Below are 19582 nucleotides of genomic sequence, written 5' to 3'. Positions count from 1 at the left end.
CACACACACTCAACCACCCCACCCTCACCCAACTCACCCATCTCACCCCACCTCACCCACCTCACCCACCTCACCCATCTCACCCAACTCACACCTCACCCACCACACCCACCTCACCACCTCACACACCTCACCCACCTCACCCCACTCACCCAACTCACCCACCTCCCCACCTCCCCACCCCCCCACACCCCACCCACCACCCCCACCCACCCCACCCCCCCCACCCCCCCACCCCCCCCACCCACCCACCCCACCCCAACACCCCACTCACCCCCCTCCCCCACCTCACCCACCCTCCACCACCTCACCCACCTCACCCCACCTCACCCACCTCACCCCACCCTCCCCCACCTCACCCACCACCCACCCACACCTCACCCACCTCACCCACCTCACACACCTCACCACCTCACCCACCTCACCCACCTCACACACCTCACCCACCTCACCCAACTCACACACCTCACCCACCTCACACACCTCACACACCTCACACACCTCACCCATCTCACACACCTCACACACCTCACCCACCTCACCCACCTCACCCACCTCACCCATCTCACACACCTCACCCACCTCACCCACCTCACACACCTCACCCACCTCACCCACCTCACCCATCTCACCCACCTCACCCACCTCACCACCCACACCTCACACACCTCACACCTCACACACCTCACACACCTCACCCCACCTCACACACCTCACCCACCTCACACACCTCACACACCTCACCCACCTCACGCACCTCACACACCTCACCCAACTCACCCACCTCACACACCTCACCCACCTCACCCACCTCACCCCACCTCACCCACCTCACCCAACTCACCCACCTCACCCACCTCACCCAACTCACCCACCTCACCCAACTCACCCACCTCACCCACCTCACCCAACTCACCCACCTCACCCAACTCACCCACTCACCCACCTCACGCACCTCATACACCTCACCCAACTCACCCACCTCACACACCTCACCCACCTCACCCACCTCACCCACCTCACCCACCTCACCCAACTCACCCACCTCACCCACCTCACCCAACTCACCCACCTCACCCAACTCACCCACCTCATCCACCTCACCCAACTCACCCACCTCACCCAACTCACCCACCTCACCCAACTCACCCACCTCACACACCACACCCACCTCACCCACCTCACACCTCACCCATCACACCCACCTCACCCAACTCACACACCTCACACAACTCACACACCTCACCCACCTCACCCACCTCACCCACCTCACACACCTCACCCATCTCACCCACCTCACCCATCTCACCCAACTCACACACCTCACACACCTCACACACCTCACACACCTCACCCATCTCACCAACCTCACACACCTCACCCAACTCACCCACCTCACCCACCTCATCCACCTCACCCACCTCATCCACCTCACCCACCTCACCCACCTCACCCACCTCACCCACCTCATCCACCTCACCCACCTCATACACCTCACCCATCTCACCCAACTCACCCACCTCACCCACCTCACACACCTCACCCACCTCACCCAACTCACCCATCTCACCCAACTCACACACCTCACCCAGCTCACCCACCTCACCCACCTCACCCAGCTCACCCAACTCACCCACCTCACCCAACTCACCCAACTCACCCACCTCACCCACCTCACCCAACTCACCCACCTCACCCACCTCACCCACCTCACCCACCTCACACACCTCACCCACCTCACCCACCTCACCCAACTCACCCACCTCACCCACCTCACCCACCTCACCCACCTCACCCATCTCACCCAACTCACCCACCTCACCCACCTCACCCACCTCACCCACCTCACACACCTCACCCAACTCACCCATCTCACCCAACTCACCCACTCACCCATCTCACCCAACTCACACCTCCCCCACCCACCCACACCCACCTCACCCAACTCACCCACCTCACCCACCTCACCCACCTCACCCACCTCACCCACTCACCCACCCACCCACACCACACCTCACCCACCACACCCACACACCTCACCCACCTCACCCACCACCCACCACACCCACTCACCCACCTCACCCACCTCACCCACCTCACCAACCTCACACACCACCCAACTCACCCACACCACCCAACCCACACACCTCACCCAACCTCACCCACCTCACCCAACCTCACACACCTCACCCAACTCACCCACCTCACCCACCTCACCACACCCACCCACCCACCACACCTCACCCACCTCACACACCCTCACCCACCACCCACCTCACCCACCTCACCCACACCACCCACCCTCACCCACCTCACCCCCCACACCTCACCCACCTCACCACACCTCACCCACCTCACCCACCTCACACACCTCACCCACCTCACCCACCCACCCACACCCACCTCACCCACCTCACCCACCTCACCCACCTCACCCACCTCACCCACCTCACCCACCTCCACCACCCACCCACCCACCTCACCCACCACACCACACACCCCCACACCCACCCACCCACCTCACCCACCTCACCCACCTCACCCACCTCACCCACCTCACCCACCTCACCCAACTCACCCACCTCACCCACCTCACCCAACTCACCCACCTCACCCAACTCACCCACCTCACCCACCTCACCCACCTCACCCACCACACCCACCTCACCCACCTCACCCACCTCACCACCACACACACCACACCCACCTCACACCCACACCATCACCCACCTCACCCACCCAACTCACACACCTCACACACTCACCCACCACCCCCCACCTCACAACCACCTCACCCACCTCACCCACCTCACCCACCTCACCCACCTCACCCACCTCACCCACCTCACCCACCCACCACACCCACACCCTCACACACCTCACCCACCTCACCACACCTCACACACCTCACCCAACTCACCACCACCTCACCACACCTCACCCACCTCACCCACCTCACCCACCTCACCCACCTCACCCACCTCACCCTCACCACCTCACCCACCTCACACACCTCACCCACCTCACCCACCTCCCACCACCCACCTCACCCACCTCACCCACCACACACACCACCTCACCCACCTCACCCACACCACCCTCACCCACCTCACCACCACCCACCTCACCCACCTCACCACCTCACCCACCTCACCCACCTCACCCACCTCACCACCTCACCCACCTCACACACCTCACCCACTCACCACCTCACCCACCTCACCCACCTCACCCACCTCACCCAACCTCACCCACCTCACCCACCTCACCCACCTCACCCACCTCACCCAACCCACCCACCACCCCTCACCCAACTCACCCAACTCACCCAACCTCACCCCAACCACACCCACCACCCAACTCACCCAACTCACCCACCTCACCCACCTCACCCACCTCACCCACCTCACCCAACTCACCCACCTCACCCACCTCACCCACCTCACCCAACTCACCCACCTCACCCAACTCACCACACCTCACCCACCTCACCCACCTCACCCACCTCACACACCTCACCCACCTCACCCACCACCCACCTCACCCACCTCACCCACCTCACCCACCTCACCACCTCACACCACCTCACCCAACTCACCCACCTCACCCAACCTCACCCACCTCACCCACCTCACCCACCTCACCCACTCACCCACACCCACACACCTCACCCACCTCACCCACTCACCCACTCACCCAACTCACACACCTCACCCACCTCACCCACCTCACCCACACACACCTCACCCAACCACCTCACCCCATCACCCACCTCACAACCTCCACACCCACACCCACCTCACCAACTCACACACCTCACCCAACTCACCCACCTCACCCACACCTCACCCACCTCACCCCAACTCACCCACCACCACCACACACCTCACCACACCTCACCACCCACCACACACCCACCTCACCCACCTCACACACCTCACACACCACCACCCACCACCACACCCACCTCACACACCTCCACACCCACCTCACCCACCTCACACACCTCACACACCTCACCCACCACACCCACCTCACCCACACACCTCACACACCTCACCCACCTCACACACCTCACCCACCTCACACACCTCACCCACCTCACACACCTCACCCACCTCACCCACCTCACACACCTCACCCACCTCACCACACCTCACCCACCTCACCCACCTCCCACCCCACCTCACCCACCTCACCACACCTCACACACCCTCACACCCACCTCACCCACCTCACACACCTCACCCACCTCACCCACCTCACCCACCTCACCCACCACACCTCACCCACTCACCCACCTCACCCACCTCACCCACCTCACCCACCTCACCCACTCACCCACCTCACCCACCTCACCACACCCACACACCACCACACCCACCCACCACACCCAACCTCACACACCTCACCCACCACACCCACCCACTCACCCAACTCACCCAACACCACCCCACCTCACCCACCTCACACACCTCACCCACCACACCCACCACACCCACCTCACACACCTCACCCACCACCCACACCCAACCTCACCCACCTCACCACACCCACCTCACCCACCTCACACACCTCACCCAACTCACCCACTCACCCACCTCACACACCTCACCCACCTCACCCACCTCACCCACCTCACCCACTCACCCACCTCACCCTCACCCACTCACCCACCTCACCCACTCACCCACCTCACCCACCTCACCCCACCCACCCACCACCACCCACCACCACCTCACCCACACACCCACCTCACCCACCTCACCCACCACCCTCACCCAACTCACCCACCTCACCCACCTCACACCCAACTCACACACCTCACCCACCTCACCACACCTCACCCACACCTCACCCACCACACACCCACACACCCACTCACACACCTCACCCACTCACCCACCTCACCCACCTCACCCACCTCACCCACCTCACCCACCACACACCTCACCCACTCACCACCCACCTCACCCAACTCACCCACCTCACCCAACTCACCCACCACACACCCACCACACCCACCTCACCCCACCTCACCCACCTCACCACCCACCTCACCCCACACCCACCCACCCACACCACCCACCCACCCACCCCACCCACCACACCACACCCACCTCACCCACCTCACCCACCTCACCCACCCACCCACCTCACCCACCTCACCCACCTCACCCACCTCACCCACCTCACCCACCCACACACCTCACCCACCTCACCCACCTCACACCACCACCTCACCCACCTCACACACCTCACCCACCTCACACACCTCACCCACCTCACCCACCTCACACCACACCACCTCCACCCACCTCACCCACCCACCTCAACCACACCACCACCACCTCACCCACCTCACCCACCTCACCCACCTCACCACACCCCACCACCACCCACCTCCCACCCCACCACCCACCTCACCCACCTCACCACCTCACCCCTCACCCACCTCACCCACCTCACCCACCTCACCCACCTCACCCACCTCACACCCCTCACCCACCTCACCCACCTCACCCACCTCACCCACCTCACCCACCTCACCCACCTCACCACCTCACCCACCCACACACCCCACCCACCTCACCCACCACACCCACCTCACCCACCTCACCCACCTCACCCACCACCCACCCACCCACCTCACCCACCACCCACCCACCACCTCACCCACCTCACACACCACCCACTCACCCAACTCACCCACCTCCACCCAACTCACCACACCTCACCACACCTCACCCACCTCACCCAACTCACCCAACTCACACACCTCACCCACCTCACCCAACTCACCCACCTCACCCACCTCACCCACCTCACCCACCTCACCCAACTCACCCATCTCACCCAACCTCACCACACCCACACACCTCACCCAACTCACCCACCTCACCCAACTCACACACCTCACCCACCACCCATCTCACCCACCTCACACACCTCACACACCACCTCACCCACCTCACCCCAGTCACCCATCTCACCCAACTCACACACCTCACCCACCTCACCAACCTCACACACCTCACCCAACTCACCCATCTCACCCAACCTCACACACCTCACCCAACTCACCCACCTCACCCAACTCACACACCTCACACACCTCACCCACCTCACCCCAGTCACCCATCTCACCCAACTCACACACCTCACCCACCTCACCAACCTCACAGACCTCACCCAACTCACCCACCTCACCCACCTCACACACCTCACCCAACTCACCCACCTCACCCAACTCACACACCTCACCCAACTCACACACCTCACCAACCTCACACACCTCACCCACCTCACCCACCTCACACACCTCACACACCTCACCCACCTCACCCACCTCACCCACCTCACCCACCTCACCCAACTCACACACCTCACCCACCTCACCCACCTCACACACCTCACACACCTCACACACCTCACCCATCTCACACCTCACACACCTCACCCATCTCACACACCTCACCCACCTCACCCACCTCACACACCTCACCCACCTCACACACCTCACCCACCTCACACACCTCACCCACCTCACCCATCTCACCCACCTCACACACCTCACCCATTTCACCCACCTCACCCACCTCACACACCTCACCCACCTCACACACCTCATACACCTCACCCATCTCACACACCTCACCCACCTCACCCACCTCACCCACCTCACACACCTCACCCAACTCACCCAACTCACCCACCTCACCCACCTCACCCACCTCACACACCTCACCCACCTCACCCACCTCATACACCTCATACACCTCACCCAACTCACCCAACTCACCCAACTCACCCAACTCACCCAACTCACCCAACTCACCCACCTCACCCACCTCACACACCTCACCCACCACACCCACCACACCCACCTCACACACCACACCCACCTCACCCACCTCACACACCTCACCCATCACACCCACCTCACCAACCTCACACACCTCACCCAACTCACCCATCTCACCCAACCTCACACACCTCACCCACCTCACCCACCTCACCCACCTCACCCAACTCACCCACCTCACCCTTCTCACCCACCTCACACACCTCACCCATCTCACCCACCTCACCCATCTCACCCACCTCACCCACCTCATCCACCTCATCCACCTCACCCACCTCATCCACCTAACCCACCTCACCCATCTCACCCAACTCACTGACCTCACCCACCTCACACACCTCACACACCTCACCCACCTCACCCACCTCACCCAACTCACCCAGCACACCCACCTCACCAACCTCATCCACCTCACCAACCTCATCCACCTCACTCACCTCACCCACCTCACCCAACTCACCCAACTCACCAACCTCTCCAACCTCACCCATCTATCCCACCTCACCCACCTCACCCACCTTACCCATTTCACCCACCTCACCCACCTCACCCACTTCACCCACCTCACCCACCTCACCCACCTCACACATCTCACCCACCTCACCTACCGCACACAGCTCACCCACCTCACCCACCTCACCCACCTCATCCCCCTCACCCAACTCACCCAACTCACCAATCTCTCCAACCTCACCCATCTCACCAACCTCACCCATCTCACCATCCTCACCTACCTCACCAACCTCTCCAACCTCACCCATCTATCCCATCTCACCCACCTCACCCATCTCACCCACCTCATCCAACTCACCCATCACACCCTCCTTACCCACCTCACCCAACACACACACCTCACCCACCTCACCCACCTCACCCACCTCACCCGTCTCACCCACCTCACCCACCTCACCCAACTCACCCACCTCACCCAACTCACTCACCTCACCCATCTCACCCACCTCATCCAACTCACCCATCACAACCACCTCACCCAACACACACACCTCACCCACCTCACCCACCTCACCCATCTCACCCACCTCACACACCTCACCTACCTCACACACCTCATCCACCTCACCCACCTCCCCATCTCACCCACCTCACCTACCGCACACAGCTCACCCACCTCACCCACCTCCCCATCTCACCCACCTCACCTAACGCACACAGCTCACCCACCTCACCCAACTCACCCAGCACACCCACCTCACCAACCTCATCCACCTCACTCACCTCACCCACCTCACCCACCTCACCCAACTCACTCACCTCACCCACCTCACCCACCTCACCCACTTCACACACCTCACCCACTTCACACACCTCACCCACCTCACCCACCTCCCCCATCTCACCCACCTCACCTACCGCACACAGCTCATCCCCCTCACCCAACTCACCCAACTCACCAATCTCTCCAACCTCACCCATCTCACCAACCTCACCCATCTCACCATCCTCACCTACCTCACCAACCTCTCCAACCTCACCCATCTATCCCATCTCACCCACCTCACCCAACACACACACCTCACCCACCTCACCCACCTCACCCATCTCACCCACCTCACCCATCTCACCCACCTCACCCACCTCACCCATCTCACACATCTCACCCACCTCACACATCTCACCCACCTCATCCATCTCACCCACCTCACCCACCTCACCCACCTCACCCATCTCACGCATCTCACCCACCTCACCCACCTCACCCACCTCACCCATCTCACCCACCTCACCCACCTCACCCATCTCACCCATCTCACCCACCTCACCCACCTCACCCACCTCACCCATCTCACCCACCTCACCCACCTCACCCATCTCACCCACCTCACCCACCTCACCCACCTCACCTACCTCACCCATCTCACCCACCTCACCCACCTCCCCATCTCACCCACCTCACCTACCGCACACAGCTCACCCACCTCACCCAACTCACCCAGCACACCCACCTCACCCAACTCACCAACCTCACTCACCTCACCCACCTCACCCACCTCACCCACCTCACCCAACTCACCCAACTCACCAACCTCTCCAACGTCACCCATCTATCCCACCTCACCCACCTCACCCATCTATCCCACCTCACCCACCTCACCCAACTCACCCACCTCACCCACCTCACCCATCTCACACATCTCACCCACCTCACCCACCTCACCCACCTCACCTCTCCCACCTCACCCACCTCACCCATCTCACACACCTCACCCACCTCACCCACCTCACCCACCTCACCTCACCCACCTCACCCACCTCACCTCACCCACCTCACCCACCTCACCTCACCCACCTCACCCACCTCACCTCATCCATCTCACCCACCTCACCCACCTCATCCAACTCACCCATCACACCCTCCTCACCCACCTCACCCATCTCACCCACCTCACCCAACACACACACCTCACCCACCTAACCCAACACACACACCTCACCCACCTCACCCACCTCCCCCACCTCACCCATCTCACCCACCTCACCCATCTCACCGACCTCACCCACCTCACCCACCTCACCCACCTCACCCACCTCACCCATCTCACCCATCTCACCGACCTCACCCACCTCACCCAACTCACCCACCTCACCTACCTCACCAACCTCTCCAACCTCACCCATCTATCCCACCTCACCCACCTCACCCACCTCACCCACCTCACCCACCTCACACACCTCACCCACCTCACCCATCTCACCCATCTCACCCACCTCACACACCTCACACACCTCACCCATCTCACCCACCTCACCCAACTCACCCAACTCACTCACCTCACCCACGTCACCCACCTCACACATCTCACCCACCTCACCCAACTCACCCAACACATCCATCTCACCCACCTCATCCAACTCACCCTCCTCACCCATCTCACCCACCTCACCCACCTCACCCACCTCACCCAACGCACCCACCTCACCCGCCCCACATATCTCACCCACCTCACACACCTCACCCACCCCACCCACCTCACCCAACTCACCCAACTCACTCACCTCACCCACGTCACCCACCTCACACATCTCACCCAACTCACCCAACTCACCCAACACATCCATCTCACCCACCTCATCCAACTCACCCTCCTCACCCATCTCACCCACCTCACCCAACTCACTGACCTCACCCACCTCACCCACCCCATCCATCTCACCCACCTCACACATCTCACCCACCTCACCCAACGCACCCACCTCACCCACCCCACATATCTCACCCACCTCACACATCTCACCCACCTCACCCATCTCACCGACCTCACCCACCTCACCCACCTCACACATCTCACCAACCTCACCCAACGCACACATCGCACCCAACTCACCCACCTCACCCAACTCACCCACATCACCCACCTCACCCACCTCACCCATCTCACCCATCTCCCCCACCTCACCCAACTCACACATCGCACCCAACTCACCCACCTCACCCATCTCACCAACATCAACCACCTCACCCAACTCACCCACCTCACACACCTCATCCACCTCACCCACCTCATACAGCTCACCCACCTCACACACCTCACCCAACTCACCCACTTCACCCAACTCACCCACCTCACTAACCTCACCCACCTCACCCATCTCACCCAACTCACTGACCTCACCCAACTCACCCACCTCACTAACCTCACCCACCTCACCCATCTCACCCAACTCACTGACCTCACCCACCTCACTAACCTCACTAACCTCACCCTCCTCACACATCTCACCCATCTCACCCATCTCACCCACCTCATCCCTCACACCCACCTCACCCAACTCACCCACCTCATCCAACTCTCCCACCTCACCCATCTCACCCACCTCACCCAACTCACCCACCTCACCCAACTCACTCACCTCACCCACCTCATCCAACTCACCCATCTCACCCTCCTCACCCACCTCATCCAACTCTCCCACCTCATCCAACTCACCCACCTCACCCAACTCACTCACCTCACCCACCTCATCCAACTCACCCATCTCACCCTCCTCACCCACCTCATCCAACTCTCCCACCTCATCCAACTCACCCACCTCACCCAACTCACTCACCTCACCCAACTCACTCACCTCACCCACCTCATCCAACTCACCCATCTCACCCTCCTCACCCACCTCATCCAACTCTCCCACCTCATCCAACTCACCCACCTCACCCAACTAACACACCTCACCCACCTCATCCACCTCACACATTTCACCCACCTCACTCATCTCACCCACCCCACCCAACTCACTGACCTCACCCACCTCACACATCTCTCCGACCTCACCCACCTCACCCACCTCACCCACCTCATCCACCTCACACACCTCACCCACCTCACACACCTCATCCACCTCACACATCTCACCCACCTCACCTAACTCACTCACCTCACCCATCTCACCCAACTCACTGACCTCACTAACCTCACCCACCTCACCCAACTCACCCACCTCACCCAACTCACTCACCTCACCCACCTCACCCAACTCACTCACCTCACTCACCTCACCCATCTCACCCAACTCACCTATCTCACCCAACTCATCCACCTCACCCAACTTACCCACCTCACTAACCTCACCCACCTCACACAATACCACCCAACTCACCCACCTCACTAACCTCACCCATCTTACCAACCTCTCCAACCTCACCCATTTCACCAAACTCACCCACCTCACCATCCTCTCCAACCTCACCCATCTCACCCATCTCTCCAACCTGACCAACCTCACCTATCTCTCCAACTTCACATGTCTCACCAAAGGCACCCATCTCTCCAACCACACCCACCTCACCAACCGCACCCATCTCTCCAACCTCACCCATCTCTCCAACCTTACTCACCTCATCCATCTCACCAACCTCACCCATCTCACCAACCTCACCCATCTCACCAACCTCACCCATCTCACCAACCTCACCCATCTCACCAACCTCACCCTCCACCAATTCCCTGTTCCTCCCATCTCGGTGTCTCACCTGTCTTATCCCAAACCGGCAGGTACTCATCCTGCTGAATGTCCAGCATGACTTCCAGGCCATTCCCTGTGCCTCCCTTCATGGTAGTGAGGAGGGGTTTCCCATCCTTCCCTGAGTTGAAGGTGTAACATTTCCCATATCGGGTGAAAATCTGAGTGGGGGGGACGAAGAAACAGTGCGTCTGTTTGATTGCAATAAAGGCAGATAAATGTTGATGTCTTTCATCTGCACTCATCAAGACAAATGCAAGAAATCAACTCATATAGTGCAGGAAACCAGGCTGCTGATTGGTTGTGAAGTCAACTCTGATTGGCTGACACATTGTTAGGGAGAAAGCAATAGGCATTCGGTTCATTCCAAATGGTCTGTGGTTTGAACATATTCCTGTCGAGATGGTGTCCCTGTGAGTTAACACATGCCTCTTCTTGCAGCTGGGAATTAGTCACATTATGATTCCCTTTGATTGGTTGACATGTTGTTATTAGTAACTTGTACAATTGCTGATAGACCGATCTTAAAGTGCACGGGCGAGGGATTGTTCAGCAAGTGCTGTCCATTCATGAAATCAAACCCCTCATCATCCCCTGACTTGGAAATATCTCGCTGTTCCTTCAGTCTGGCTCAGTCAGAATCCTGGAATTCCCCTCCCTCAGGGCATTGTGGATCTACCTACAGCACACGGACTGCAGCGGGTCAAGAAGGCAGCTCACCCCCACCTTCTCAAGGGGCAACTAGGGACGGGGGCAGTAAATACTGGACCCAGGCAGTGACACTCGTGATATCCCGCAAGTTGAAGTTTAAATCATTTGCATATATCACTGTCTCGGAGAGCAAGTAGCAAAACCTCAGTGTCTGAAGGAGGGTCAGATGGAGCAGATTTGAAACATTAACTGGGTTTAATGCTCTCCACACACACAGCCAGAGCAGCTGAGTTTCTGCAGCACTCAGTAGTAAGAGTTGTGGGAGCCTTCCCAGTCTGAGAGAGACCCATCCACGGAAACCCTTCCTGCTATTCATCTCAGTGGGATGGAGATCAGCTTTCCCCCTTGGGTTCCCAGGTCACTTGGCTTCTTCAGTCAGCCTCCCTTGTGGGAATTTGTCACCAGCCTCATCCAAATCTATATTTACTGCATCAAATGTGCTTCCCTCATCAATGTCCCTGACCACCTCATCCAAAAATACAATCAATCAGACATGACCTTCCCACAATCGATCCTTACTGGCCGTCCTCAGTCACTCTCTCTCTTTCTAAATGGTGGTTTGTACTGCCCCTCAGAATAGTTTTGTTGGGAGGATGAAAGCTCCTTAGACGACAAGATGATGTAAATGAACTGGTCAGGTGGGCTGAACAGTGGCAAATCGAATTTAATCCTGAAAAGTGGGAGGTAATGCATTTTGGGAGGACGATCAAGGGAGTACATGTTGAAATGTTTTAGGAGGATCAGAGGGACCTTGGTGGACATAGGTTCTTGAAGGCAGCAGGACAGATTGTTCGGATGGTTAGGAAGCCGTATCGGATTCTTGCCTTTATTAGTCAAGGCTTTGAATACCACAGCAAGGAGGCTTTCATGGAGTTGTATATACCATTTGTTAGGCCACAGCTGGAGTACTGTGCATGTTTCTGGGCAACACACAATAAGATATTGATTGCACCAGAAACGGGCGCAGAGGAGATACACCAGGAGCGATTCAACTATGAAGAGAGACTAGAGAGGCTGGGGTTATTGTCCAGAGGGGCTGAGGGGAGATCTGATTGGGGTGTACAGAGCTTTAAGGGGCAGAGATAGGGTAGATAGGGAAACCCATTTACAATTTCCTATCAATAAATTTGAGCTGCAGAGAAACAGCAACTTCCTGTTGGGTCAGTGGCTGATGACGTGATGATCTGCTTTGAATCAGCTACAATCAGGGTGTACATCATCCCCATCCCCGCCCCGGTCCCCATCCCCAATCCCCATCCCCATCCCCAATCCCCATCCCCAATCCCCATCCCCACCCCCGTCCCCATCCCCGTCCCCGTCCCCATCCCCAATCCCCATCCCCAATCCCCATCCCCAATCCCCATCCCCAATCCCCATCCCCATCCCCAATCCCCATCCCCAATCCCCATCCCCATCCCCAATCCCCATCCCCAATCCCCATCCCCACCCCCATCCCCATCCCCATCCCCGTCCCCGTCCCCGTCCCCGTCCCCATCCCCAATCCCCATCCCCAATCCCCATCCCCATCCCCAATCCCCATCCCCAATCCCCATCCCCACCCCCAATCCCCATCCCCGTCCCCGCCCCGGTCCCCATCCCCAATCCCCATCCCCATCCCCGCCCCGGTCCCCATCCCCGTCCGCATCCCCAATCCCCATCCCCGTCCCCGTCCCCGTCCCCAATCCCCATCCCCATCCCCATCCCCGTCCCCGTCCCCAATCCCCATCCCCATCCCCATCCCCAATCCCCATCCCCAATCCCCATCCCCATCCCCATCCCCGTCCCCAATCCCCGTCCCCGTCCCCGTCCCCGTCCCCCGTCCCCATCCCCCGTCCCCATCATCGTCCCATCCCCGTCCCCATCATCGTCCTGTCCCCATCCCCGTCCCCAATCCCCATCCCCATCCCCATCCCCATCCCCATCCCCGAACCCCATCCCCATCCCCATCCCCGAACCCCGTCCCCGATCCCCGATCCCCGTCCCCGAACCCCGTCCCCGTCCCCGAACCCCGTCCCCGTCCCCAATCCCCGTCCCCGTCCCCGTCCCCATCCCCGAACCCCGTCCCCATCCCCGAACCTCGTCCCCGATCCCCGTCCCCGATCCCGGTCCCCCGTCCCCGATCCCCGTTCCCGAACCCCGTCCCCAATCCCCGTCCCCTTCCCCGTCCCCGTCCCCGTCCCCGTCCCCGTCCCCGAACCCCGTCCCCGTCCCCAATCCCCGTCCCCGTCCCCGTCCCCATCCCCGAACCCCGTCCCCATCCCCGAACCTCGTCCCCGATCCCCGTCCCCGATCCCGGTCCCCCGTCCCCGATCCCCGTTCCCGAACCCCGTCCCCAATCCCCGTCCCCTTCCCCGTCCCCGTCCCCGTCCCCGTCCCCGTCCCCGAACCCCATCCCCGTCCCCATCCCCATCCCCGAACCCCGTCCCCGTCCCCGTCCCCAATCCCCGTCCCCAATCCCCGTCCCCAATCCCCGTCCCCAATCCCCGTCCCCAATCCCCGTCCCCAATCCCCGTCCCCAATCCCCATCCCCATCCCCATCCCCATCCCCATCCCCATCCCCGAACCCCGTCCCCGTCCCCATCCCCGTCCCCAATCCCCGTCCCCAATCCCCGTCCCCGTCCCCGTCCACATCCCCATCCCCATCCCCAAACCCCATCCCCATCCCCAATCCCCATCCCCAATCCCCTTCCCTGTCCCCCATCCCTGTCCCCCGTCCCCCGTCCCCCGTCCCCCGTCCCCCGTCCCCCGTCCCCCGTCCCCCGTCCCCGTTTCCGTCCCCAATCCCCGTCCCCGTCCCCAATCCCTGTCCCCGTCCCCCGTTCCCCGTCCCCGTCTCCGTCCCCGTCTCCGTCCCCAATCCCCGTCCCCAATCCGCGTCCCCAATCCCCATCCCCGTCCCCAATCCCTGTCCCCGTCCCCCGTCCCCCGTCCCCATCCCCGTCCCCAATCCCTGTCCCCGTCCCTGTCCCCACCCCCCTCCCCATCCCCCTCCCCCTCCCCATTCCCCTCCCCCTCCCCCTCCCCATTCCCCTACCCCTCCCCCTCCCCATTCCCCTACCCCTCCCCCTCCCCCTCTCCATCCCCCTCCCCACTGTGTGATGCTGCCTTCCCTGGGGATTACATACAGCAAATTCTCAAATGTGACAGGCAAACTATGGTCAAAATCCTGGACCCCCCCCCCCCCCAACTGCACTATGGGTGTTCTTACACCCCCACCGAGGGCAATTAGGGATGGGTAATAAATGCTAAGCCCCCCCAGTGACGCCCATGTCCCATGAACAAACACAAAAACACAATTGGGTTCAATGTAACAGCATGATCAGCAAGTTCACACCCCTGTCTGCCTCGGGCCCTGAAGATGTTAGCTGGTTCCGACATTAGAAAAGCTTGTTGGGTTAATATAGCAATCATTTTACAGCAGGGTTTGGCCTGATGTTTGTTGCATGAGATGGGAGTGCAATTTCCTCACTTTTTAATATAACAGATTGTGTTGATCAGATAATAAAAACAGCAAGGAAGCAGTTCATTTAATCTGCTGCTCGGGATTAATTTTGGTCACAGTCCAGCAACTAAATGGACCTTTTAATCGAATCTAGACTCTGACAGCAGCTCAACACGATGTTGGATCTAAGATTACGTCTAACACTCCCAGGCTTTGCTGAGTTAACTCTTGGTGTTGTCCCTGGAGCATCTCAGCTTCAATTCCTGAAACTGGTCTCAGAAGCACTGATCGTGACTAATTCGGGAACTTTCGGCTGGAATCCAATCAATACAAAAGGTTCATGATGCTGCAAATATTAGTCATTTAAGAAAAGATTGGAAAAATGTTCAAAATGAGCAGAAGATGACTAAAAACGATGAAAGAGAGAGAAATCAGACATGAGAGAATTAGATTATTTACTTACTTACAGTGTGGAAACAGGCCCTTCGGCCCAACAAGTCCACACCGACCCTCCAAACAGTATCCCACACAAGGTAAAAACAATGACTGCAGGCTTTTGCCCGAAACGTTGATTTCGCTGCTCATTGGATGCTGCCTGAACTGCTGTGCTCTTCCAGCACCACTAATCCAGTATCCCACACAAACCCATTCCCCATTACTTTATACTTACCCCTGATTAACGCACCTAACCTACACATCCCTGAACACTACGGGCAATTTAGCACAGCCAATTCACCTAACCTGCACATCTTTGGACTGTGGGAGGAAACCAGAGCACCCAGGGGAAACCCACGCAGACACGGGGAGAACGTGCAAACTCCACACAGTCAGTCGCCTGAAAACCAGCAAGAGATATAAAACTAGGAGACAGAGAGGAACAGGGTAGCTGAAGTGAGCATTGGTCCTTGAGAGTATGAGGCTGGGGAATTAGAGACAACAAGCCACAACTGAACGTGTCAGAAACGGGGGTGTTCACCGATCATTACACAGTGTTCAGCCCCAGTCATGACTCCTCAGATACTAAAACACTCCCTGTCCCAATGCAGCAACAACTAGATTATATCCAGGTTTACGATGACAAGTTGCTAGCAGTGTGTCACACAGATATCAGATAATAACTGTCTCCAATGAGAGAGAATCTAATCATCATCCCTTACTATTCAATGGTGTTACCATCACTGAATCTCCCTCGCACCAACGTCCAGGGTTATCACTGACTAAAAGCTGAACTGGAGTGGTCCAGAACCCAGTTAAGGATTTCCCATAAACCCACAAAGGGGGTACAGACAGGGCTCTGGGAGTGGGCAATACTTGGCCAAGTGTATGTAGGATAATGTGAGGTTGGCCATTGCAGCACAGAGAATAAAAGAGCAGAATATCATTGAAACAGAGAGAGATGACAGAATGTTGAGATATCGAGGGATCTGGATGTCCTTAGACATGAATCACAGGTCAGTATCTAGATCCAGCAAGTCATTCGGAAGAGACATGGAGTGGTGGGAGGGGGTAGGTGAAGTATAAAAGCAGACAAGTCAGACAACGATGGAATCAATGGGTCCAGAGTTCCAGCACTGTGTTCAGTTTTTGTCTGTGTGTTTAAGGCAAGAAATACCGGCCTGGTTAATGGATGTTTTTGTGAAGACTGGTGATTTTTGTGAACACTGGTGATTTCTGTGAACACTGGTGATTTTTGTGAAGACTGGTGATTTTTGTGAACACTGGTGATTTCTGTGAACACTGGTGATTTTTGTGAAGACTGGTGATTTTTGTGAAGACTGGTGATTTCTGTGAACACTGGTGATTTTTGTGAACACTGGTGATTTTTGTGAAGACTGGTGATTTTTGTGAACACTGGTGATTTCTGTGAACACTGGTGATTTTTGTGAAGACTGGTGATTTTTGTGAAGACTGGTGATTTTTATGAACACTGGTGATTTTTGTGAAGACTGGTGATTTCTGTGAACACTGGTGATTTTTGTGAACACTGGTGATTTTTATGAACACTGGTGATTTCTGTGAACACTGGTGGTTTTTGTGAAGACTGGTGATTTTTGTGAACACTGGTGATTTCTGTGAACACTGGTGATTTCTGTGAAGACTGGTGATTTCTGTGAACACTGGTGATTTTTGTGAACACTGGTGATTTCTGTGAAGACTGGTGATTTCTGTGAACACTGGTGATTCTTGTGAACACTGGTGATTTTTATGAACACTGGTGATTTCTGTGAACACTGGTGGTTTTTGTGAAGACTGGTGATTTTTGTGAACACTGGTGATTTCTGTGAACACTGGTGATTTCTGTGAACACTGGTGATTTTTGTGAACACTGGTGATTTCTGTGAAGACTGGTGATTTTTGTGAACACTGGTGATTTTTATGAACACTGGTGATTTCTGTGAAGACTGGTGATTTTTGTGAACACTGGTGATTTCTGTGAAGACTGGTGATTTTTGTGAAGACTGGTGATTTTTGTGAACACTGGTGATTTTTATGAACACTGGTGATTTCTGTGAAGACTGGTGATTTCTGTGAAGACTGGTGATTTTTGTGAACACTGGTGATTTTTGTGAAGACTGGTGATTTTTGTGAAGACTGGTGATTTCTGTGAACACTGGTGATTTTTGTGAACACTGGTGATTTCTGTGAAGACTGGTGATTTCTGTGAACACTGGTGATTTCTGTGAACACTGGTGATTTTTGTGAAGACTGGTGATTTCTGTGAACACTGGTGATTTTTGTGAACACTGGTGATTTCTGTGAAGACTGGTGATTTCTGTGAACACTGGTGATTTTTGTGAACACTGGTGATTTTTGTGAAGACTGGTGATTTCTGTGAACACTGGTGATTCTTGTGAAGACTGGTGATTTCCCAGCTGTACTGTGGGGCTTCAGATTTGGTTCCTCACTGATTGTTGTTTAATCTGGTAAATAAGACATTGGTGAGGCCACATTTGGAATACTGGTCTCCCTGCGATAGGAAGGATGGTATTAAACTGGAAAGGATACAAAAAAAGGATTTACCAGAATGTTACTGAGGTCGGAGGGTTCGAGTTATAACGAGAGGGTGGTTAGGCTGGGGCATTTTCCCTGGAGCATTGGAGGCTGAGGGCTGACCTTCTCGAGGTTTATTAATCATAAGGGACATGGATAGGGTAAATAGACAAGGTCTTTTCCCTGGGGTGGGGGAGTCCAAAGGGAGCATAGGTTTAGGGTGAGAGGGCAAAGATTTAAAAGGGATTTAAGAGGATGGTACGTGTATGGAATGAGTTGCCAGAGGAAGTGGTGGAGGCTGGTACAATTACAACATTTAAAAGGCACCTGGATGGGTATATGAACAGGAGGGGTTTAGAGGGAGATGGGCCGGGTGCTGGCAGGTGGGACTGGTTTGGTTTAGGAAACTGGGTGACATGACCAAGTTGGGCTGAAGGGCCTGTCTCTGTGCTGTATGACCCTTTGACTCCACGTGAATGATTTAGACTTAAATGTGAGAGTCATAGAGATGTACAGTACGGAAACAGACCCTTCGGCCCAACCTGTCCCTGCCAACCAAATATCCCATCCCAATCTAGTCCCACCTGCCAGCACCC

General features: G+C 57.5%; 1 protein-coding gene across 3 annotated transcripts in view; it reads right to left on the bottom strand.

Annotated features, from left to right (window-relative positions):
• LOC140476835 (acid-sensing ion channel 1C-like) overlaps nucleotides 1-19582 on the bottom strand; it is a 474098-nt gene that overhangs the window by 147004 nt on the left and 307512 nt on the right. For all 3 annotated transcript variants that reach the window (XM_072569647.1, XM_072569645.1, XM_072569646.1), the window contains one exon: nucleotides 11853-12003. In XM_072569647.1, coding sequence (XP_072425748.1) covers nucleotides 11853-12003 — 151 coding nt within the window. The remainder of the gene's footprint in view (nucleotides 1-11852; nucleotides 12004-19582) is intronic.

This window comes from Chiloscyllium punctatum, chromosome 5 (assembly GCF_047496795.1).
Source record: "Chiloscyllium punctatum isolate Juve2018m chromosome 5, sChiPun1.3, whole genome shotgun sequence".
In the NCBI taxonomy this organism is placed as follows: Eukaryota; Metazoa; Chordata; class Chondrichthyes; order Orectolobiformes; family Hemiscylliidae; genus Chiloscyllium; species Chiloscyllium punctatum.
Note: the sequence above shows the minus strand (reverse complement) of the source record. Positions and strands in the feature narration are given on the sequence as shown.